The sequence below is a fragment of the Parasteatoda tepidariorum genome, chromosome 7, assembly GCF_982258835.1.
Source record: "Parasteatoda tepidariorum strain Cologne lab strain chromosome 7, Ptep-v5.0, whole genome shotgun sequence".
Classification (NCBI taxonomy): domain Eukaryota; kingdom Metazoa; phylum Arthropoda; class Arachnida; order Araneae; family Theridiidae; genus Parasteatoda; species Parasteatoda tepidariorum.
This window is the reverse complement of record NC_141761.1, coordinates 94,982,080-95,008,135: the sequence shown is the minus strand read 5'-3', so window position 1 is coordinate 95,008,135 and position 26,056 is coordinate 94,982,080. Positions and strand designations below refer to the sequence as shown.

Genomic DNA, 26,056 nt, shown 5'->3' with positions numbered 1-26,056 from the left:
CGTATTTGTTTCGTTTTGATCGTTTCTATCCACATTTGTTTCATTTTCATTTGTCCGTTTCGGAGTAGAAGATAGTGGCTTTACAAGGTATTTGTCCATCTTACATTAACGAGCAAAAGATTTAAACATCTTACATGAAGAAACGGTAAACACGTGGTTGTAGAGAAATGCGTTCTGAAAGAGGTTCCGTGGGTCCGAAGGATGGTGTTCTGTTGTTCTTAAAGGTTCTGAACAATACTGGTAAATAGGGAAGCTAGATAATGGGGCAGATGTTGAAAATAATAAAAGATCCAGGAAGAAAATGAAACGGATTTTATTCTAAATGGCGCAAATGAGAATTTTTTTTCAAAATGCGAGAAATTCGCGAATTTTGAAATTGGTTTATAGAATGCGCGAATTTCTCGCGGTAATCATTTTTTAATGCGAGAATATAAAAAAATATGCGAGATTCTCGCGTTCTCGCGCTGTAGTGAAAACACTGTGTTTAAAGAAAAAATATAAATTCAAACCATCATAAAAAAATATATAAATGAACGAAACTGTTAGCAGCTTTTCAATGAAATTGTTACCAGGCATATCCTCTCTTGCAATGAAAATCTCATTCCTTATGCATTTATTAATTTGTCTGTGCTGGTTTATAACCTTGTAAAGTGTAAAACAGTGTCACTCGACCACTGTGCCAGGGCACTTCTGTGGGCCGCAAAATTTTAGAAATGATATTGTAAAAATTGTAATGTTTTTTTTATTAGTAAATTTTAAATTAAAGAAAAGTTTTCCATGCTTCAGCAACGTGAACATCTTGGTCTGCAATAGTCCTGTCTCTGACGATCTTAAAATGCTAAAATAAGTTGAAAATTTAATGACTATTAAAATTAGTAATTAACAAAATAAAGCAAACTAAATATTAACTTACAGAAGGAATTAAAAGCTAACAATTAATGTAAGCTAAGTAATTAAGAGTTATAAAAACAAATTATCAAAAAATTTGAAGCTTTAATTTTTCATTAAAAATATTCTTATTTTTAACTTGTAATTAATTCCTTAATAAACGTACTGTTGTTTTTGTCGTGCATATTTTATTCTATATTCAAAATTATCATCATGAACTATTTTACATGGTGTACATAGGTAATATTTACATAGGTAAGTAAACAACTTATATATTTATTTTCTTCTTTGCGTGCCGTCAAATTTCGAAATCGTTAAAAATGTGCCGCAACAAAATAAAAAGGTTGAGAATCGCTGGTGTGAAACATTATTTTCATAAATTTTGTTGTATATTTTAGTAATTATTTATTTTATTTTTTTGTCTTATTTAGGTTATTGCACCTGTGAGAGAAACATGTTCTCAAGTATTAGGGATAGTTACTAATTTATTATCAGAAGAAAGAGTTATAAAAGTCCTTCAGATATTATTACAGTTATTAAAGACACCTGCTTGGGAGGCTCGCCACGGGGGATTACTTGGTTTAAAATATATCCTTGCTGTTCGGAAGGTACATATGCATAATAAATATGTATAATAAATAAATATATATATTAAATAAATATATATATTAAAATAAAAAATTTGTAAATATGTATAATACATATGTATAAAAAAAATAATATGTGTAAAAAAATAAATTTTTATGTATAATAAGGTACATATGTATAAAATTTAGTAAATATGTATGATAAAATGGAAATAGCGTAAATGTTAATTTATTTAACATTGAAACTGATATTGCTTTTTGTTTTAGGACTTAAACTCAAATTTGATTCCAATGGTGTTTGATTCTGTTTGTAATTGTCTCACTGATAATGTAGACGACGTCAGTGCGGTTGCGGCTTCTGCATTAGTACCTGTGACGGATGTGATTGTTTCAGCATTACCAGACAAGGTTAGATAAATAAATAATTGAAAGTTGTATTTAAAATATAGATATGTAATAAAGATATTTACAAAATTACATTATAAAGGATAATGAGATATTGTAATTTTCCTTACGTTCTTAATTAAATGTTTTTATAAACGTAGTTTCTGCATAATGTTTATAAAACATATTTCTTTTAGATCACTTCTATTTTGACCTCTCTGTGGGATGCTCTTTTGGATCTAGATGATTTAACAGTTTCTACGAGCTCCATTCTTCAACTCTTAGCATCTCTTTTATCATACTCTTCTGAATTTTGCTCAAATAGGTATGAGTTTTTTGCTCAATGTTTCCACTAAAATGGTTTAAGGTTATATAAAAAAAAAGCTTCTTTATTTTGTCATTTTTGAAAATTCTTATTTTTCTCATTAAAGGACTTGTGTCGGGAATGAGTTTTCTTTACAGTTCTAAAGATACTAGCCAAATTAAAATTTTTGTTTGTAAATATTTTACATTTGTGAAAATTACAGAGATGATTGTGTTCCAGAAAAAATTGGAATTTTTCGCTAACCGCGATCTGGAAGTTTCCTGAAATCCAAGCTCTAGAAGTTTCAAGAAATCATCGATCACATCTATGTATAAAAATTCTTGTATATTTTATTTAAAAGTATTAGAACTAGAATTTATACTTGTCATCTCTTTCAGTAATAAATATATTTTCTGGTGGAATAATAAATGTGATAAGAGATAGAAGTAAACTTTTTCATAATTATTCATTTAAATTATGCTGCATATAATTTGTTTAGAATTTCAAGTTTTGGAAATATCAATGATTTAAATTTATTAAGACATGAATTTTATGAAATGTGCCATTATGGATTTTTGAGTTGGGCTTGTAATTACCCCTGAAATTATGAATGAATTTTAAAATGTTAACAGATGTAGCCTGAAAAACTTTTTTGTTGACTGAAACCATAAAATAATGTAGGAAATTAAAGATAAAACAATATTTATACCAAAATATTACACTCAGACCTCATGTTTCGTTTTCTTGTATGTATTGTGTTGTTTTGACAGTTTTGTCACAAATGCTATTTTTATTATGTTAATAACATCTGTTTAGATTGTTTATGCTATCTAGCTGATTCTTGTGCTATCATTCATAAATTTGACCAGTATGTATAAAAAGACAGTAGCTCTTGATGCTAATGATGAATAAAATAATAAAATTTGTAACAGCTTGATGATAAACATCTTAAGCATCACATTTGATATTTATGCATCCGTTGATGAAAATGTTGAAACTTGTGGTGTTGCATATTCAAGAAATTGTTGCAGAAACTGAAGAAGTGCAAAGACCGATGAGCACTACAAAACAAAAAAAACAGTGCCACTTTTTAGATAAAAAAACTTCTAAGCCTTTGAAACAATGAGCATTTTTATGGTATCCATACCGACTTATAGAAAATTAATGGGAATCTGCTAAAAATGTTGAAAATTTGTTGTTTGCACTGAGAAGAAAATGGTGTGTTCAAACCAAACTTTTTAAATGATTTGAATGAATAAATGTGTTTATTCATCTATCTTTTAAATCATAAATATTTTTACTATAAGTACATAATTATTTTAGTGAAAATTTTTATATTTTAAATTTATTAATTTTCAAGTCCTTTACTTTCTTCATTCTTTCACTCACTTTCAACTGATGATTTACTATTTTATGTTGATCCGAGGTCATTTTTACATATTTATTGTTTGCAATGAATGAATGGTTCCATAAGAAATAGTTGATCAATGTTCTACTGTATTAAATCAAAATAGGCTTTTACTATTTGAAGAAACAATAGCTTGATTTTAAAATGCTTCCATTTTTGGCTGCACTGTTGCCTAATAAAACAAGCATGATTAGTCTAATTTAAAACTCAACATTTGAAACAATGCAATTTATTCGCTAAGCTTTCATATTCAGTCACCAATGGAATGTAGAAATTTCACTTTGGACTAGTGAATTAAAATTGACCAAAGTTTTTAGCTAACTGTGCTGAAAATACAGTTTTGTTGCAGTGTTAGCAGTTGAAAACTAATAGTGATTTAAAACTTACTTGAATTGTAGACGTGAACATTCAAATTACAATTTTTTAGTCAAAAGAAAGTCAGTTAATTTAAAAAATATTTATTTTAAGTAATTTTAAAAGTCTTGTTTCTCATGACCTGGAATGAAATTTTGTGATAAATGTTATTTATGTCATGTAAATAACTTCTTAGTAAAGTGCCATCCAAAATTTGGTGTTGCTTTATTTTTCTAAGTTTGTTGTTTGTCAATTTAAATGAAGTATGTATTTTAGCTGCCTGAGACTAGAAGAGCTTGTTCCTCGTGTTTGGCCTTTTCTAAATCACAGCTCATCAATTGTTCGAAAATCAGTCCTTCAAGCGCTCATCACCTTAACTTCGATAAATAATAATCAGGTAAAATTTAACAATTTTAATCCAATATCTTATTGAATTGTAATACTGAATTTTCAACTTTTGTTTTCTTTCTGAGTGTTTCTAGATTGTTCTTTCACATTTCTGTCATTTAATATTTTCTTTTTTTTTTTCATATTTGAAGGGTTCACGCCAGTAATGTCGACAATTGCTGCCAAATATTCACAAATGTCACTAAAACCACTCGCTTAGCAACAAATTTGTCGTTTTTAAGTATGTTTTGAATTTAAAACTAATTACGAAAAATGTTTTTTTTTGTATCAAATTCCATGCATTTAAAAAAAATTTTGATTGTACTAATTTTTTTATTCAACGTTTTGTATGGAACAAAATTTTTAAATTTAATTGGTGAAATTTCAAATTTACTAGTTGTGCTGTGCTTTGGATTCATGAACTGACATTATGATTAATTGTTCATCAATAAAATAATATTTTTTGTTCTCTTAGAAATGATTTTATTTAAAATTTTATAGATAATTAATTTTTAATGTAACATTTTGTCCGTTCTTACTTTCTTTGTTTTCCTCATTTATTTATTTATTTTGGTCTCAGCATTCTAATCTCTGTGTTTAATCTTTTTATTAATATTATTTTAGCTTTTTTGCACTTAATTTTGATAAATACTAATCTTAAATTTTTATGGGCTAATGAACCTAATTAGTTTTAGAGTGGTAATATGGCAATTAATAACTTTGTGTACCATGACATGAATTATGGAATCGTAAAGTCGGTATTTCTTTTCAAGTTTAATATAAGTTTTTGGACCACTTAATGAATACCTAATGAACCACTAAATATTCATTACTGGTGTGAACTCTACTTATTTGTTATATATATATATATATATATATATATATATATATATATATATATATATATATATATATATATATATATATATATTGAATTAATATATATATATATATATTAATTGAAGCTCTTTTTTGCTACACATTGAACTGTTTTGTTTGTTATTTTTAGACAAGTATTCTATGGTTTCCAGAAATATTACAACCTGCCTTAAGACTTTTGTTCCAAAGGAGCTTAGTGGAACCTCTCTCAGAAATCCATGTACTCTTGTTCCAAGTATGTATAAAAATTTGAATTTAAAAGTTGTAACTATTATAGTGTTCTATTTCCATCATTGTTTTATTTGTTGAAGCAGTTATAGAATTATTATTCTCAAAAATAAACTATCACTCAAATTTCCTTTGTTGACTAAAATTTACTCATTTCAATTTTAAATTCTCATGAAGAACTCAACTGTTTCTACAGGGTTTCTTCAGGTCAGGGAAAACCTGGAATTGTCAGGGAATTTTATTTTAACTCTAAAAATCAGGGAAAGCTGCACTTTTTTTTTACAAAAACCTGGAAAATAACCAGTCTTAAAATTGTCCGTAATAGTAATCAGTTATTGAGATTCAAGTTAAATAATTCTAATATCTATTATAATTATTTGTCGTAAGAATTGCACATTTTAGTCAAACTGAAATGTTTCCATCTTCCTTAAATGATATTTTTTTACACAGAAAATCTAATACTTCACATTACAAATAAAAGAATCAAAATTTTCTGATAAAAATGTGGTTGAGAGTGTTACACACCAGTGACCCATGCTTTCCAGAATACTATGGGATTATTACTCAGAAATGGATCGTAGTCAGTGCTGTGAGTCAGTCAGAACTATGCAGCCCCAGTTTTATTCTATTAATAGAGCTCACTCATTAAACCAAAAACATAAAAAAACAAAAATTGTCAATCTTCATTCTAATTGTAAACCCAATATCTATTTTAGGTCTGGAATAATATGATTTCTCATGCTCCTTTACTATCTGTTGTAACATCATCTCTCCAATTCTTAAGTCCCTGGTTGTCAATAATGATGCAGCCTGCCAATGTACCATATGATCCTAGTACTAATCCAGCCTGGCTGGCAATGCCTCATAAATTAAAAGTAAGTATGATGAATGTGTTTTTTATATGTTTTATTCTTTTTTATGTTCCTTCTTGCATTGTTCATAATTTCTTTTTTATGATAGGAAAAAACGTCAGGTCGTTCTCGGTTTTCAACTGGAGAAAAACCACCTCCTGAACAGTATTATATTGGCGGCAATAGTCCTGGAAATGAAAACTCCAAGGAGCGAGAATTAAACATAATCCAAGCCAAAATAACTGCTGCAAAGTATGTTTAAAACAAAGTAAATTTTTTTAAATAATTTAATAAATTTTTCAAAAAAAAAAGGTAAAGAGTTCTGCTTTTTTTTTAAAAGTTTAATAAAAGGAAATATTTTTTTTTTGCATTTTATAAAAAAAGTACCTCTTTTTTAAATTCTCAAAGGCTTAATTTTAAAAGTTTTTTCTTATTTATGCAAATGCTACTTAAAATCACATATAGTTATTGGTATACACACGGTTTAAAATTACACATAGTGAGTTGTATTGACATTTGATTTAAAAATCCCACATTGGTGTTCATATTGACGTAAAATTAAAAATCACACATTGGAATTCGTTTTCATGTAAAATTTTACAATTCATATTGCTCTTGCAAGCACAGAACCAATCTTACACAATGCAGGTCAATGCCTAAACTTTTTTGATATCGCGGCTCTTATTTATAATTATATTATATGAAAAAGTTTATTTTACTTCTAAAATTTATATATCAAATATTTCTTTAAAGGAGTCAAGACATTTTATGCATTTCTTGTACTTGTTTTATCTGCTAAGCAATTATAATTTTTAATTCAACATTTTTGTTTTATAGGTTTATAGGTGTACTTGTTTCGTATATTAGAAAAGATGTTCCAGGTGTCAAGTTTACACCTGAAATTGATACTCCTCTCAATTCTTTTATAAAATTTTCTCTTTTCCATTTGAATTCCAAATCTGCTCAACAAAGGCTGGCAATTTCTTTAGTACTGAATGAATGGGCTAAATGTGATGAGGTGAGTCATCATGTCTTATAATCTTCTATTTAATTTGAGTGAATGAAATATTTTTACTCTTTCTGTCTTATATATAGATTCCCAAACTAAGCATCTTAACCCAAACATGGGTAAATGAGTAAAAGGATATAGGGGGGAAAGTTCGTTGTAAAATAAGTTTTCTCTTCTGTGCCAATCATGAACATTGTACGAAAAGTAAGTAAAAGGAAGGGAGACCATTTACTAGTTCCAAACTGAATGAAAGGATGAATGGCCAGTATTGGTCACTCGCATGTTTATCTAATAGCTAACAATGTTTCTATTACTTCTATTCTATGGAGTTTTTGATTTTCTATCTAATACTAGGATTCCCAATCTACAAAAATCTCCATGAAAATATGGGTCTCTAAATCAAATTATGTACAGTGAAAAGTACCATATCGAGAATAGTCAGTTTCAGTGTAAAAACTTCAATTTTTTTTCATTTATTTATTTATTTTCTTTAATGAATGACTTTTTCCTATTTAGCATTTATCTATTAATATTTGTATTTTTCTCTCCACATAATGCATAACAGATATTTAATTTATTTTAGGAGTTTGATTTCCCGCCTTCTGTCAAGGAAAAATGTCTAGAATGTTTGAATGAAACAGTATATTTTGATGAAATAGCAGTTGCTTTTACAAGGCTTCAACAAGAGTGTAAAGATTTTATATCACTTTTAAAGCATTATTCCATTCCTGTTGATCCCACGTTTCTGACAGGGTAAATATAATTTTTTTAATCCATTTTATTTTATGTCCTACACTGGTACTTAACGTCTTCAATATAATTATAAATATAGAATAAAGTATTATTATTCATATCAATAAATATGAATAAAAATTGAATAATAATTATTTAAAAAAAAAAAACAACTTAATTATTGTATGAAAATGCTTTATTTTTTATTGTTTATTGCAAGTAACTTATGTTACATATTTTTTAAAATTTTGGTTAAGTGTAATTTGTTTACTCATGGTTCGTAGCGTTTTTAAAAAGTGCTTATTTTCATTTTTTGAAAACCGCTAAAGCTGCTTTTTTTCATTGGGGATTTTTAAAAAGTGCTAAATTTTTCCTTTTCGAAAATAAGATTTTTCTCTTTACCCTTTCGATTTTCGTCGTGTATTATGCAATAGCTTGCTTTTCACATTGTTCTATTCAACATTTTCACAATTCCTTCAACCACAATCTATTTTGGTGCTCCGTCGGTCCATAGCGAATGAAATCGCCAATCATTTTACATGTTTGATGAAATACTTCCGAGCTGGGATCAGTGAGATTCTTGCACTCTCATGTGCAACTCTGCTGCAGTTTGCAAGATATTCTCTATTTCAGGCTTCATTTTCCACCGTTTGATATCCAATCAAAAAACCTCCTTTGATAATTTTATACTAGCTAATATAATCAAGAAAACAGTTCTTTGTCAGAAACTGTTTATTTTATCATGATCACATAAAGTATTTGAAAATAATTGTACATTTTGTTAATGTATATATTGCTTAAAAATATTTTTGAGTGCTTAAAAGGTGCTTATTTTTTGTTGAAAGATTTGACTACACACCCTCTTACATCAATTAATTATGCTGTAAAAATGCAGATGTACAAGTGGAATTCCTAATTTAGCCCAGCTCCGAAGGAAAGTATTTGAGAAAATACTAAAGACTAAGAGTGCAGAACAAGAGTGCACAACCTGCTTAAGTACAGATTATTTAGAAAGGAAAAAGCTAAATACAATCTTTTACAACATTTAGAGGGAAAACAGTCTAGTCAAGGAGTTGTTATCTTTCATGAATATGTATTATTTCAAAGGATAATAGCTATACCCTGTCCCCCAAAACCCATCCTTTGGCGATAAGAAAGCCAATAGCAATCTTTTCCGAACTTAACCAAATCAAAGTCACAAATGAGGATACAAAATCAGAATAATAACATTTTCAGTATAAGTAACAATAGGATTCTTAAACATATAACATATAAACATATTCACAAAAGTTACTGAAACTCTGTAAAATAAATTATCTATTGTTATTTTGGTACAAAAGTTCACATAAAATTTCATCTAGAAGTAAGTGTAAATAACTATATACAGTGGGTTATCATTATGGCAACTATGTACTTAAGCGCAACAAATTTGAGATTGAAAAGTGTAAAGATGTGATTCAATATCAATAGTGAAGATACAATTTACATATGTGTAAAAATTTAACATAGGATTACTTGGATAACAATGATATAAGGAGTTTTACCACTCCATATATTAACATTTAGTTAACTTAAAAAAAAAATTTTTCTTAGATTTTTTTTTGTGTTTTGCATTTTTTCAGCATTGTCCTTTTTTTATTTTGAAAGAAAAAAAAAAGAAGAAAGAGCTCTCACATTAGTTGAAAAAGGTCTTACTATTTTTTTTGTTAAAGAAGGAATAATCTTTTCTAATCAGGTTACTTAGAAAATAAAGAAACAGCTATCAGTAAACTCAAAATAAATTTGATTTGTGCTATACTGTGTTGCAACAAGATTGAAAGTACAAAGAAATTTCAATTCAATTTGCTGTGAGACCCATTTAATACTGTATACATGTATGCAACATATTGACACAAGAGTTTATCTAAAATCTTCACCTTAACAGATAAATATATACATAAACATAGACCTAGTTAGGAAACATTTAATCTTTTTAATAATTTGGGCAATTTTATTTTCAATGTTCTGAAAAACTGGAGTAGCAGTACTCTTTGCTGTATGATATGACTCATTTGTATACAGGGTGTATGCATATATGTTTGTATTATGGTATGTAAAATTTGTTCCATGCCTGTATTATCGTATGTAAAATTTATTTATTCTTACAAACAAGTAAGTTTTCATATTTTTTGTAGATCTGTATTTACATTTGAGCAAATTCTCAGCTTTACGGCATCTGTAGCTAGTTCTTTGTGTACAATTAAGTTAAAAGCAAAAATTCAAGAGGTAAGACTACTTTTTATTTGTGTTTTACTCAAATCACTCAATTATTGTTTGTGTGTGATTGTTTATATTTTTTATCATGCTGACTTATATTAGCTCATATATTTTATTTATTGAACCTATTACTCTGTTGAGATTTAATCCTTGACTAAAATACTTTAGATTTTGTTTGTTTGAAATCTAGTTTATCACTCAGTTTTTTATTTACCATGCATTTTATTTGATTTTAAATTCCGTCACTATATTTCAATGCAGTGATGTTTCCATACATAAAAATGTCTGATTAGCAATTACTATTTTTCAACTTATTAGATACAAATTTAATTTGGTTTAAAACAAAAATGAGAAGAGAAAAAAGCAAATCTAAGCATCAAATAAAAAAAGTTGAAGTGACTGAGATGCAAATTAAGATACTAAAAAACCATCATATAAAGAAACAGGCAAGCAATCTCTTTTTAATCAATTAGAAAATCCTATTTTAAAGAATATAATTGATTCATGAAACAAGACTGCAAAAAACATAGTATGTTCAAGCTCCTAATAAATAAAAAAAATTGAGTCTACATCTGTAGAAAGTTTACATCTGTAGAATACAATCTGTACTAATACATCTGTTGAAAGTTTTAGAAAAAAAATAATATTTTTCATAAATTTTAAGGAATTTTTCTTTTTTAGACTGTTGAAGAAAGAAGAAGAATATTGGTGAAAAATACAAACCAAACTAGCAGTGATTTATCTAATTTATCTATCATGTAAGCAGCATTTTTTATAATCTATAAATTTTCTATTTATTTTAATGTGTTTGAATATACTATTTGTGATATAGATTATCTCCTGAAATTAAAATCTTAAAAAATATGTGTATATAATTTTTGAAAACTGAAAAGGATTTTTAAATGTACTTTTTACAAAGAAAAGATTATTATATTATAACTAAAGCTGTAAGTTTGGTAGCAGAATTTACCGGGACTATTTGCAGCATAATCTTAATGAATTTAAATTCGTCTTTGACTCAGTCAGACAGAGACTATTATTGTAAACATTAGGCTTAATCTAACATATATTTATCAATTTTTTTGTGTAAAGCTGTTATATTTGATATAAATAAAGCTGTACGTCTGTTTGCAGAATTTACCAACTCAATTTGAAGCTAATCTATTTGCAGCTAATCTTCATAAATTTAAATTTCTTTGCAACTCAGTCCAAGTCAGGCAGAGGCTATTTTTGTAAATCTAACATGCATCTTAATCTAACATATGTTTAGCAAATTTCGCACTGAACTAAACTTAACTTAACTAAACTTACTGCTAAAACTTATGCATAAAAATTTTGATTTCAAAATTAATGAAATTTTGATTTTATTTTTCAATAATATTTTCTGGGAAATGGGAATACATTCCTATCCAATCTATTTACAGCTTGTAACCAAATAACCACTTGGTTACAGGTTGTATATGGACTGCATAAGATTTTTAAAAAACTTCACTGAAAGAATATTTGAAACTCTTAAAAAACATTGTATTTTACTTATATTATTTTTATTATATAGCTATTATTATTATTACTATTTTAGTTTTTAAATCGTTTAGAAATTATTTTAGAGTAAAGAAATTATCTGCAAGAATGGTGTTAAATCTGTAGTGTCTACTGCTGTGATGCAGGATTTGGTGCCTGACACCAAAATATTATCTACCAGTCCCTAAGAAAACTAAAATAATCTTCATTTCTCAAAAATAAGTTTTGTCTAAAATAATATGTAGAAATGTTATTTAGAAAAAAATAAATTGATTTATTATTATTAAAAAAATGTGTTTTGAATATGGAATGAGTATGCTAAGCTTAGTTTGTCTGATTCCTAACATTTGATTTGTCTTGAATAAACTTCGTCATGCGAATATATATTTCTTTCAGGGTGCAATCCTCTATTGCTGGGGCTCTGGTTTCCTTTAAATACTTACCTGAAAAATTAAATCCTGTAATCAGACCCCTGATGGATTCCATTAAAAAAGAAGAAAATGCAATATTACAAGTAATATTTTTTTTTTATGAAGTATTAGAATAAATGACATTTAAATTTTTTTTTGTAATTTTCAGAATGTACCTTATATTATATCTATTTTTAATTTCAAGGAACAATAATATTTTGCAAGAGTTCTATTTTTTGAATTTTGCAAAAATATTTCTCAGTTACCGTAATTTCTCATGTATAGTCCGCACCATAGTATAGTCCGCAGACCCGATTTTATATAAAAAAGAATTTCAAAAATCGTCAGATAGTCCGCACCACCGGATAGTCCGCGGACTATACGTCTGAAATTACGTTATTTTAATACGGAAATATTAATGTATTTTAGAAACAAAGAACTAAGTATAAATAGAAAAAAAGTACTTACTTACTAATATACCTTTAGAAATAAAACACTAAATACAAATAAAAAACGGTGCTTACTAATTAATCATATTTTAATTAATCACACATTCTACTACATTAACGAAAACCTTCAATGTCCGATTCATCAGTATCAGAATTAAACAGTTCTAATATATTTTCGGAAAGAGTGTCCGAAAGTTCATTTTCAGCTTCACTATCTTCACTGCCAGTGATTTCTTCGCTTTCACCAACAATCCCGGCTTTTATAAATCTCGATCGGATGGTTGACACTTTAACACTTTTCCAGGATATATCGACCCATTCGGCAACTTCAGTGTATGAAGCGCATCTCATATTTTCTCCTTTTGTGAAAGTATGTAAACCTTCCGACATCCAGTTCTCCCAGCAAGCACGTACGTGGGACTTGAAACTTTTGTTCACGCTAATATCCAGCGGTTGCAGGATTTTTGTTAAACCTCCTGGAATAATGCTAAGTTCTTCACCGATGTTTTTTTTTTTTTTTTAGCTTCCGCCTTTACACTGTCTTTTATGTGTGCCCTCATGGAAGCCATAATTAGTACTCCTTTGAAAAAGGCACCTTCTCTCTTCTTCCAAACTTCTTGAAACCAATCGAGCATAATGTCCTCGTTGCACCAACCCTTTTCATTGCACCATATTACGACGCTTTGAGGATAATTTTCCTTGGAAATTGTTTTTCTCTTAAAGATTAAGAGCGGCTTCAACTTTGTGCGGCCAGCACAGCAGGCGAGCATCACTGTGAAATGGGTCTTTTCTTGGCCAGTTGTTGTTATTGATACTGTTTTTGAGTCCACAAGTATCGCCGGTGCGATTTGGTGGACAATCAAATGTTAATGGAACTTCGTCTATATTTATAATATTTTTTAAGGAATACTTCCCTTCTGCAATAACTTTCCTTGTAAACTGAAGGAAAGAAGCTTTTTTTTCATCTGCCTCGTCCGGAACAGCCTAACACGTTGTTCTGCTGCGAACTCTCAAGTTTTTGCAACGCATGAAGCTGTAAACCCAATTTATTCCTCTCTTGAAATCCATTATCTGCATCTCTTCTGCCATGGACTTTGCTCGGAGACGGATTTTAACTGTTGAAATGGAGCGTCTTGCATTTCTTTGGTTGAGAACCCATCTCAGTAAATTTTCCTTTACAGCTGGCCACTTTACTTTTCCGTGCCGATTGGATAGCTTTCTTCCCATGCTTTTTAACACATCCTTTTGTTTGCGCCAATTTCTCACCGCTTTCTCGTCCACTTCAAAATAACGGCCCGCTTCTCTATTTCCATCTTTTTCAGCTTTCACAACTACCTTTTTTTAAAACTCAGCAGTAAAACTCCGGCGATGTTTCACAGACATAATGTTGGATCAACATTATTGAAGATGAAAGACAAAATACGAAAACAAAATACTGTGCAACGTGCTATCCTCGTGATACGTGGTAATGAAATGTGAATATGTTAAAACAAAACGAAAATAGTATAAACTAAACAAAAATATTAAAGGAAAAATATTAATAAAACAAAAACACAACAGAATTGAAGATGAAACGATTAAAAAAAATAATAATAAGCTGAGGAAGATGATCGAAATCAGACAGAAATATGAGCAATGAAAAAAAAAACAATAAAAAGCTCTCTCCCAAGCATTTAAAACAAGTTTCTATTTTTAGCAATTCCTCCCCCTATTTTTGCTTCTCAAATCAGTTTTTTTTTTTTTTTAAATAACTCCGCCTAGGAAGGTCTTTCTTTTATCCCCTGTCTGAAATTCTCACACACTTAGCTTTTTCCCCTCTTCACTGACCCTCAGTTGAAAGTTTGAAATTCTTCTGGAACATTTTAATTGTAGGATTATTCAAGGTTATTGCAGGCTCATCAGCACCCTTTATTCATCAAACATTCACATGCTTTTAACAAACAGCTGAAGAAAAAAGGGGAGTGGAGAGAGGCATTCATGACAAGTGGAAGAGACATATTTCCTGAAAAAAGCAGGGGGGGGGAGTGTTTGTTTTACAGTTGAGGTTATCACTGGCCCCACCCTGATTTTCTTCATTCATTCCTTTCTGATTTATGCTTCTCCACTCCACGCCCATTTCCTACACTCAACAACTGTCCATATGATGGAAGGGAAAGAGAGACTTAGTTCTCTTGTGGATAGTGGTCTCCAGAAAGTGATTCCAAGAAAGGTCTCGCGCTGTTGTTTATATTTGATCATATCGGAACTGCATGTTTTTTAAATGTCACCGATTTTAACCGTGAACAACCAGCGTATTATCCTCACTGGTGGATAGTCCGCAGCTTCAAAAATTCACATTTTAAACACAGATAGTCCGCGGACTATACGCGCGAAATTACGGTATAAAGATCTTTACATTTATATTTTTATAAAAAATCCAACAAAATTAAAGAATTTTTAAGATATTATTGTTAACCATGTTATTGAAATATATTTTTTCTTACCCTTGGTTATTAGAAAAATTGCAGCCTATTCTTTTGTAAGTTTTTCTGATAAGTTAAAATATGTTTTTGACAATAATTTGCTCTAGAAATGCACATTTTTATGTGCATGAGAAGTATGTTTGGAGTTATAAATATGTAACTGAAATGGAATATTAAACCAACATTTCAGCAGAATAGGTTTTGTGCATGAATATTTTCCTAGTATAGAAATTAGTGAAAGGTCCTTTGAAGTAGTTAAGAACTTTGTGAAGGGTCCTTTTTTGAGTTTTGGATCTTCGCAAATGTTTCTTACACATATGCAATTTCTTTCTTCATTGACTCCCGAAAATATGTCTTAAAAGTTATTGTAATTTCGATATTATTTTATCTTATTATATTTGTGTATTACATTCATATACTCCAAGCTGTTATTGAAAAAACTAAATAATATTTTTTTTCTATGTGTCTAATGCTGCTTTCATTTTTTAGCGAGCATCTGCTAAACATTTAGTGAACTTGATGAAATTGTGTTTTGAAAGAAGCAATGCTCCAAATGCTAAAATCATAAAGAATTTGACAAGTTTCCTTTGCTATGATATCATTAATTGGAACATGAGCAATGAAATTGTTGCTTCTGGTGGAAATGGTTCAGTCAATGAAAATCACATACAACAAAAAACATGTGAAATAATTTCTCTCTCTAATATGCAAAAGGTAGTTTGATTTTTTACACTTTCGAAGTTTTATATATTGATTTAGTTTTTTATGTATAAGAAAATAAGGAAAGCATAATCAGTTATACCATACAGCTGAGAGATTAGTAAGAACATAACATACTTTAAATGTTTATGAATTTTTTGCAGTTCTTTATCTTAAAAATATATATTATATCCTTTTTATTTTAATACTTGTGTCATAATATAAAATCATTTTATGAAAAAATTACATAGTACAGTAGGGAACCGATTATCCGGAATGATCAGGACCATTGCTATTTCCGATAACTGATTTTTCCCGTTTTCTGAATCGCTGCAAAAAGCCGTTTTTTTATTATTTATTCTTAAACCCAACTAAAAAATATAATATTTGGAAATAATCTTAGAAAGAAGAAAAACCGTTAAATTAATACACTAATGATTATTTCCAAAATGATGGTAAGGTAAACGTCTTTCAAAAAAGAACGAAAAATCCTAATATCTTATAAGGAAAAGAAAAAAAATTTTTTTAAAAAATGGCAGGAAAATTTATTGAATTTCGTTCCGGTTTTTTGATTTCCAGATAACGGGTTCTGTACTGTACATATTTTTATTACCTTATTAAAAATTTTTATTTAAATTGAACCGAAGCTGTTATAAATAAAAATAATACACTGTTGTGTTAAAAAAAAGATAGAAAGTGCTGTGTTATAAGTTTTTTATTATATTATTTTGTGATGATCAAATCTTTTTTCATTATGCTTAAAGGCAGCAGAAAAAGTTGTACTTCGTCGAAGTAACTCAACAACATCTAAGAAAGCGCTGTCTTTTTCTCCTGATGAAAATCCCATTGAAAATGAGGTAACTTTGTAATGTATTATATAATAAATTGGTTCGAGTGATGCTTTTATTAATCTTTATCCCAGGAGTGTTTGTGGTCTGATATTTCCAAAAATTTTAAGCTTTTATTTACAAAAAGACTGGAGATTTTTTTTTAAAAAAGATAGTCATTTTAAAAAATAGCTGTGAATAAAATAAAATAAATTGCTGTAAAATAGTGTAATATCTTGATATTTCAAAAGTTTCTGCCTAAGCTATGGGTACATTTACTTTATTTTTTATGGTGATTTGTTATTTTTTATTTTCTATTCTTGTTAGATTGTTGTATTAAAAACTTTTCTTGATTAAAAACTTTTGAACTATAGTATTTCTGTCTCAGTAATAACTGTCCATAAATAAAAGCAGTTTTTTTTTTTAAATCATGCTTGCTTGTTAGAAATTGTAAGAACAAATTATGTAAAAAAAAATTGGTTTTATTTATGTTACATTCTTTTTAGATACAGTAGATATTTTTTAGTTAAATCCTTATTATGTGGCATTTTTTTAGCCTGTTTTTATAGATTCATTAAAAATGGAGTACTGTAAGTAAGATCATGATACTGAAAATTTTTTTTTCTTCATTTTAAAAATGAACGTTGTATTGTTCAGTGTATTTTTAGAAATGCTTTAAAAGAAAAGTGTTATAGTATTAAGTAGGTAAAAAATGAGCAAAATTTAGAAATCAAGCTCCTAATTTCCAGTAGCAAAATTTCTTAATTTTGCCTTGTATTTAAAGACATTAAAGCTTGGAGGTAGCATGAATTTAAATGAATAACTACACAAAGAAAAACTACATAATGAAAAACTACTAATGAATAGCTATGCGATAATGTAAGTAATTTTGCAAACTGATTAATAATAAATACTTCTAAAGCTTTGCTGATAAACTAACTTAAATAGTTGCAGTTTTATTATTTAATTGTGTTTCTATGCATTCATTTCTAATATTTCATTTAGTTGCAAAAGAGTAACGAACTCCAAGCTAGAGGTGCTACTTACGTTTTCACTCATGCTGCAGAACATTTTGGAGTGGATTTGCAGAGCAGATTGCCAAGATTATGGGAATCTGTATTTCAGCCACTTAATTCTTACATTAATCCTAAAGAAACAGGTAAATATTTGATGTACTTTATTCATAAAAAATTTGCACAGTATGTATGCATGTTTTATAATTTATATTTTGATTATTTAGGATGTGATATGTTTAATAAGGAAATAAATATAATTGAGTTGTTGTGTAGTTTACAAGTTCTAAGAGTCATTTGTCCATATCTTCATCCAAAACTCCATTCTGAGGTAATTATTATATATTTATTTTTAATATGCATTTTTAATTATTTGGTTGTATTTGTGGGACATTATGTAATTACATCTTTAATATATACTTTTAGAATTGTTGTCAAAATGAAAATTATGTATACATTAGTGGACAGGCACAAATATTTAAACTAAGAGAAAACTGCATTGAAATCTGTGTAGAAATCGGGGTAAAAAGCAGGTTGATTTGCTGATGAAATTAATCTCTGCTTTCTCCAGCAATCAAATAGGTTTTGGAGTTTTCATTTCTGTGTTCCTCAGTAGTGATTTGTTTTATTTTCACACTTAAATTATTAATCTGCAACTCCTAGAGAGCTTTCTTTTCTTTATTTCATATTTGATGAGGACTCTAATAATATGAAGGGTTGAACATTATCTACATATATTTTTCATATTGTTTATGTAAATGCCTTATTTTTTATTTCTAAAATTAGAAATTAAACTTAGAGCATACTTCAGTTAATATGCTTCAATTAATATGCTTCAAAGATAAATATACTTAATTTTTCTAAAAAATTGAATGAAAAAATGCGAAAAGTTTTTGCTATTTATATTATCAAATCTAAGTTCTTTAGCAAATTCTTATTCTTGTTATAAATTGTTGTTTTTATTTATTATTATTTTTTTTTATTTATTTATTTATTATTATTTTTTTTTTTAGTTGTATGAGCTGTTTTTTGATAATTGTTTAAAATCTTTCTTATTTTAAACACTGTCAATATCTTTTTAGTTAGAAAATGTCTTGCCTTCTATTTCCTGTTGTTTGGAATATCCTTTGCCCTTCGTACGTCACAAAGCTGCCTCTTGTTTGGGAACACTGGGTAAAGTAATCACTTCATCTACAATGAACATAGTTTTAGACAGCATACTGGTTAAGTTGGGAGCGTCTGACAATGATGTACAGAGACAAGGTGCTATTGAAGCTGTATCTTGTATCCTTTATTATCTTTCTTAATAACATGTATACCATTTTCATGCTTATTTTTCACAAAGGACAATAGAAAAAATATCACTTCTTTCAAGAATATGTACTTTTCTATCAATTTTGATGAAGTAGAAATGTTGATGTCTTTATTTTGTTGTTGTTTTGCTTTTTTTCTTTTCCGTTGTTATAGAAAGTATGTGTTATTTGGGAACCATTATACATAAAAACTCTCCAAAATGTTACCATTATTATACAGCAGAACTTCCGATCGATTGCTTCTCAAGGAACTTATTCATTACAAACAATAAATATGGAAAAACGACAAACTCTGGTCAATTTAAAGTATCAAATAATGACTAAAAATATATGAAAATGAATAAATGTGCAATAAGTATAAAAAAATTAAATTGAAAAAAATTAAGTAATTCCTGCAAAAATATTTATGATGCAAAAGGAAGATAAATAAATAAATATATTTATTTAAAATATTTGCAAATCTTGGTTCTCTTTCTTCTGAGTGCAAACTATAAACCTTCGACATTTGTTACAGATTGCATTTTCTGAAAGTTCGTTTGAATAAAAAAAGTTCTTCATTGTTTTGAAGGCTTTGTCTAATGCAAATATTTGCTCTAATTGATTGCGTTAAATTCGGTCTTCATCGGTAACACTTTGCACTTCTGCAGCCATTTCTTAAGCCGACAACACCACAAATTCCAACATTTTTATCAACTGATGCATAAACATCACACCTGTTGTTTGAGGCGTTTTACCCAAACTGTAAGCAATTCACATTTTTTTCATTATTAGCATCAGGAAAGATCTGATGGAGTTAGAATTACTATGCAAATTATTATTAATTGTCTAATGCAAATATTTGCTCTAATTGATTGCGTTAAATTCGGTCTTCATCGGTAACACTTTGCACTTCTGCAGCCATTTCTTAAGCCGACAACACCACAAATTCCAACATTTTTATCAACTGATGCATAAACATCACACCTGTTGTTTGAGGCGTTTTACCCAAACTGTAAGCAATTCACATTTTTTTCATTATTAGCATCAGGAAAGATCTGATGGAGTTAGAATTACTATGCAAATTATTATTAATTGTCTAATGCAAATATTTGCTCTAATTGATTGCGTTAAATTCGGTCTTCATCGGTAACACTTTGCACTTCTGCAGCCATTTCTTAAGCCGACAACACCACAAATTCCAACATTTTTATCAACTGATGCATAAACATCACACCTGTTGTTTGAGGCGTTTTACCCAAACTGTAAGCAATTCACATATTTTTCATTATTAGCATCAGGAAAGATCTGATGGAGTTAGAATTACTCTAACCGATTGCATTACTCTAACAGTTCATCAGAAAAATCAGCACTTGCAAATTGACGTCAGTTTATTGTTTTACATTTAAGGTGAAGACGTGATCAGTCTTAAACCTAAAAATGCTTATTCTATTTTGAAATACGAGTGCTTTTATATGGAGATGAAAGACATAAAAACATAAGTCATAAACCAATGATGGAACCAAATAACACATATATTAAGCTCGCAGCACAAATTTGATTTTTACATATTTTGTTAAAAATCATTTTAAAGATTTCAATAAATTTTATTTATTATTATTTTTTTAAAAATTATAGCTTAATAAATATAAAGCTGCACTTGTTTGATTCAAGAAGAAAAATATCTGCTCGTACATCATAAACATTAGTGCCGGCCAGGTGGCCGAGCGGTTAGCGTGTCTGACTGCAGAGCCAATGGCTGTGGGTTCGAATCCCGCTCTGGGCATGGATGTTTCTCTGTATGTGTTGTCTTCTGTTGTGTGTGAATGTGGCCCACCCTATGAACGGGTATTTATGGCAGTGTGGCGTGGATAATGTTGCTCGTCTCCGTGACTTAGGTTCACAGGTGCCCACTGGGTAACGTTAAATGAGCAACACTTCCGGCATCTTCTGAGGTGAGGAACAAAAGTTCAGTACCTGCCATTAAAAAAAAAATCTTAAACATTAGTATACACGACGCACATTGTCCGAAATTAGCCTAACCTTTGAACTTGCTTGGTATGTAGTAAAACTTCGTAGATTGGTCTTGAGCCTTAAAGTCTTGTTGCTATGTCCATTATTGTATTATTATACCAAACTTTTATCATTTTAGGTCCGAGTAATCTTGATTTATGATAATTTTTTTACTTACCATTCAATGTTTTGTTTGAAATTTTAAATTTCCCTCTTAATTGGGAAACTTTATTATGGTATCTTTCACTGTTGCTATATGACAATATTTTGTTTCACTCCTTGATTTCTCAACAAGGTATCATTGAAGAGTTGGGTCTCGAAATTGTACCATACATTGTATTCTTGATTGTGCCTATGTTGGGAAGAATGAGCGACCAAAATGAACAAGTGAGGCTGCTTGCAACTTATTGCTTTGCCTCATTGGTTAAACTTATGCCTCTAGAAGTAAGTTTAAAATTGTATTCTACTTCTATATTTTATCTTTGTATAGTAGCCCTTTATTATTTTTGTGATTAAAAGAAACAGCCAAAAATTGTGTATAGTTAAGTCGCAAAATTATAATTTTTTTTAAAATTCTGTTTAAAAAAATACTGCACTTTTGATTTAATGATCAGACTTTCAGGAACTAAAAGGATTCTAAGGTCTAACCTTAAATATGTTAATTAATTTGTGGAGGATATTTTAAGTTACAGAAAGAGGTACAGAAACGTTCTTTTACACTGTATATTGAATCAACGTAACTTATTTTGCAGTGGATTTAAGATTTTTGACTCATAAATTATGGGGATGATTTCAGTCTTGAAAAAAATATGGTCTAAATATTTTAGTCAAGAGAGAAGAGAGTGGCTCAAAGTTTGGGCCCTTGTTAATTTCACTTTTTGCTTGCTTTGCCATATCTTGGAAATTTAAAATCGAAAATGATTATTTTAGAATTTTTCTTCGCTGGAACTCCCCTGAGTGCGCCCTTGCCTTTGAATTATTGTTACAAATACTATTTATATAAGTTTTCAAATAGTTATTGAATTTTTTTAGGGTGGTATAAACACGTCTTCGACATTGGATGCTAATCTGTTAGCTAAGAAAGAAAAAGAAAAAAAGTTTTTGGATCAGCTGATGAATCCTAAAAAGGCCGATCCATATACAATTCCCATTCCTGTGAATGCTGAGCTACGATCTTATCAGCAGGTAATTAAAAATATTTTTAAACAACAAGCTTTTCTTTTTAAAAGCCAATAAAATGATTTGACTGTTGCTGTTAAAATTTGATTCAGTGTCTAATTTGAAATTTCCTAATAAAATTTCATTTTAACCTGAAAATAACTGCATAGATTTTGGAACTGTTAATAATTAGTTCTATTATATATGCATTTGTTTTATCGGTTTCAACCATTCACATTGATACTATTTTTTAATCTTTTTTTTTTTCCTTTCTAAATAGGATGGAGTTAATTGGTTGGCATTTCTGAACAAATATAAGTTAAATGGCATATTGTGTGATGACATGGGGTTGGGGAAAACACTACAATCTATCTGCATACTTGCTGGTGATCATTACCTACGTCAGAAAACTTACAAGGTAATTTTGGTTTTTCTAATTAAAATTTTAAAGATGCGTAATGTTTTGAAATTGGATACTAGCCTTACTTTGGTTTAGGTCGAAAATATATTTTCTTAAAAATATTCTTTTTATTTTCAATTTTATCAAGTAATAGACCTTGTAAGGTTTGAATAACTTTTTAATTATTTATGTAAACCATTTTTGATTCATTACTTATGTATAAATTATCTTGGAAATTATAAAATTCTTTATTGGATAGGAAGTTTGATTAGAAAAAGGTTAAAAGGTATTGCTAAGTTCAACCCAGCTGAGTTGTATTAAGCCAAAAACTTTCTGCAACATCATTGACTAACTAAAATATCCTAAAATGATATTTGTGTTTCATTACAATTCTATTTATTACGTTAACACAAAAACACTATTTCAAAAAAAAACTTTTAAAAATTTAAAAATTTGAAAGTAAAATGGTTTAAATTATTCCGAAATTGAGTTTTTTTATTTTATTATTTTTTTGTGTGTGAATTATCTCATTTTTTTATATTTTCTCATTTAAAGTTTTTATATGTTTTATTTATTTATTTTTTCACACAGAGTGCTTGTGTATGTCTACATTCTATGTATCTGTCAACCGAATACAATTTAATGTTCTCTGTTAAATGATTCTTTCTATTCTTGCGTTACATTTTTTATGCTAAAAATTCTATCAATTCTTTCATAATATTTCAAAACTATTTAAGCATAAATTTCTCAATGCTCTTATTCTTAATATTTTTTTATTATTGTTTGTTCTTGAAAATATATTTAAGCTAGAAATGGTAAAATATTTCATTAATCAAATGCTGGTATACTTGACGATTTTTTATTATATGATGTCAAAAAGTGTTAGGTTCATATATTTAGCAAAAAATCAATTCCCTTCAATTTTTCATCTGTTTACAGTTTTGTAATTGGTAGTTTAATGTATTACGCATATCTCTATTATATGATTTACAAGACATTTGAAACTCTGATTTCTTATCCCCTTCCAGAGTATTTAACTTTTTTTTATGAAAGGAAGTAATAATAGACAGCATTATTTATATTTAATCATATCATCACTTCTTCATTTTATCATATATTTCTTAATTGAAATTTTTTCTCACCTAAGTAATTCAATTGCTGTAATGATAAAAAATATGAGGTTTTGCAATCTGGTTCACTAACTTTTCTTTGGATATTTTATGTATGTATACTTCAAAATATTATGTATACTTCAAAATAATATTTTGTTAATTTTCTAAAGTTAAATTTTCTTTGTACAAATTTTACAAAATATTTAATAAATTATTAAAAAAAAATCAAGCTTAATATAAAACATAATTAAAGTGTTAAAAATTTTTAGAGAAAAATGTATTTCTGTTGTATTATGAAATTATGTTTTTGTAAAATTAAAATGCATTATCAAAATAAAATCATGTTTTTTATCATTCAGGAAACTAAGCAGGCCGATTGCAAACCACTTCCTTCTTTGGTTGTTTGTCCTCCTACCTTAACAGGCCATTGGATTTATGAAGTGGACAAATTTGTCGATACCTGTTATTTGAATCCACTACATTACACTGGTCCCCCTGCAGAGCGAATGAGGTAAGTATCATTTTTCACTACAAGTCTTATTCCAAGTTACATCTAATACAAGGGTCATCTCAAAATTTTGATTGCCATCTTTATTACAAATTTAAAAAATCTTTTTACTTATAACATTTGCATCATTTTATAAGCCTAGTTGGCAGGGCACTAGACTCATGTCATGAGAAGGGAAGTTCAAATCCAGTAGGCCGAAGACTCCCCGTGTAGTTAATGGTAACTGGTGCACGTTAAATCTGTCTGGTTACGAAGTCCTCCATGTTTCCATAGCAAACGGTGTCTCTGGAGGTACTGAATTGGAGATTGATTAATCTCTGGTTCAGGTCAGGTAAAAATTACGATCTTGTGGATGAATGAATGGGTCCACCGTATAAACGGGTGTCGGGTATGAGTGTGGCAGAAGTCGAATTTCTGGCCATAGATGGCGCCACTGGAAAACAAGAACAATCACACACCCTCTGTTTTGATGGCCAATGACAACAGCAGCAACATCATTTTATAGGTTGAACATTTCTCGTTCAGGTTAGAAGCTCTGTAGATGGTGTTATAAATTTTGTCATGTTGTACCAGCTCCCTGCTATACCTTTCAGAAAATATTGGACCTTATCTTTATCTCATCAAATAGCTAAACAACCTTTTTGGCAAATGCTCGTTTAAATAAGGAAACATAATAGCCACTTGGTGCTAAATTATAGAAATGGAAGGGGTGTTATGATGCGTCATTGAAACTCTTACAATATAAAACTATTTTACAGTATCTATCAACATTTATTGTGGTTCCAGCTTACATAATATAAATCTTGTTCGACTTAACGGTTCCGCTGGGACAATAAGGTGAGCTTTCTTATTGACATGGTCACGAGCTGCTATGGCATGAGCTTTCAAAAACTCTCATCATTCACAAAAATGCATTGACAGATGTTGCCATTATATAGAATTGTCTTTTAAAATAATGTAAATATTGAAAAAAATAAACTGAATTTGGTATTTCTAAAAAAAAAAAAAAAAAAAAAAATTGAAATATTACTTTTGGAATACCCTTATACATTTTGATGCCTTTAAAGCAATTAATGTTTGAAAATTTTATGGTATATTTATTGTTGTAAATTGACTTTACTGAAAAATATTTCGCAGAACAATCAATGTTTCTGAAAAATAAATTATGTATTGACTAGAACTGTAGACTTCCATATCCATGTAGCAAAATTTATTTGCAAATGGCGTTAAAGATAGTGTAGGCTGCTGGTAACTTTTGTTTCATTATGTAGGCATTTATACATAATTTAATATTTTACCACCTTAATTTCCTTCTGCATGAAGATATAGTTTGGAAAATAAAATTATTAATCATCTTTTTTAATTGGTAAGAGTATTTATTTTTGATGATACTCGCTGATCATTCTGTTACTTAGGAAGTTCACATATGTATAAAATTAAATTTATAATTCATGGGTTGATTTTTTTTTATTCAATATAAAATAATAATAAGAGATATTAATCATAAAGTTGGAATCCAACAGTGTGCACTCTGCTTGAATCCCCTTCTGTGGTATTAATACTTTACTCTCACTTACAATAATATTTAAAGCTTTGGTCCATTTTCTTTTTTGCTGTATTGTTTTTGTCAATCAGAAGAAAATATTCTTCTGAACAAAGCATCTCTTCTAATATAATATCTCTGAAAATAATTTTGAAACTAAATTAATTATAATTTATTTATTTCTGGTTATTTCTATGAAATAATGAATTGATATATATAATTTAGAGGTTTAGAAGTTTCAATATCTACAAGCATGTTCAGTTACTGAAAATCAAGGTTTTTAATGAGTATTCTTTATAATAAAAAGTTTTTTAACAATGTTGAATAGTAATGCTTTTTTTCATTGCTGTTAATGACATTCTTTGTACCCTTGTAATTTATGTAT

The 26,056-nt window shown here is 28.7% G+C and overlaps 1 protein-coding gene across 1 annotated transcript in view; it reads left to right on the top strand.

Moving 5' to 3' along the window:
- Positions 1 to 26,056, top strand: part of Hel89B (histone acetyltransferase 1) — a 62,630-nt gene that overhangs the window by 20,363 nt on the left and 16,211 nt on the right. Inside the window, exons 10-30 of the mRNA XM_016065364.5 lie at positions 1,320 to 1,496; positions 1,743 to 1,883; positions 2,057 to 2,184; positions 4,202 to 4,322; positions 5,322 to 5,426; positions 6,136 to 6,294; positions 6,380 to 6,522; positions 7,108 to 7,288; positions 7,863 to 8,032; positions 10,186 to 10,276; positions 10,949 to 11,025; positions 12,185 to 12,302; positions 15,599 to 15,823; positions 16,573 to 16,665; positions 17,641 to 17,794; positions 17,876 to 17,979; positions 18,731 to 18,932; positions 21,246 to 21,394; positions 21,983 to 22,135; positions 22,389 to 22,526; positions 23,980 to 24,131. Of these exons, the coding sequence (XP_015920850.3) occupies positions 1,320 to 1,496; positions 1,743 to 1,883; positions 2,057 to 2,184; positions 4,202 to 4,322; positions 5,322 to 5,426; positions 6,136 to 6,294; positions 6,380 to 6,522; positions 7,108 to 7,288; positions 7,863 to 8,032; positions 10,186 to 10,276; positions 10,949 to 11,025; positions 12,185 to 12,302; positions 15,599 to 15,823; positions 16,573 to 16,665; positions 17,641 to 17,794; positions 17,876 to 17,979; positions 18,731 to 18,932; positions 21,246 to 21,394; positions 21,983 to 22,135; positions 22,389 to 22,526; positions 23,980 to 24,131 (2,981 nt within the window). The remainder of the gene's footprint in view (positions 1 to 1,319; positions 1,497 to 1,742; positions 1,884 to 2,056; positions 2,185 to 4,201; positions 4,323 to 5,321; positions 5,427 to 6,135; positions 6,295 to 6,379; positions 6,523 to 7,107; positions 7,289 to 7,862; positions 8,033 to 10,185; positions 10,277 to 10,948; positions 11,026 to 12,184; positions 12,303 to 15,598; positions 15,824 to 16,572; positions 16,666 to 17,640; positions 17,795 to 17,875; positions 17,980 to 18,730; positions 18,933 to 21,245; positions 21,395 to 21,982; positions 22,136 to 22,388; positions 22,527 to 23,979; positions 24,132 to 26,056) is intronic.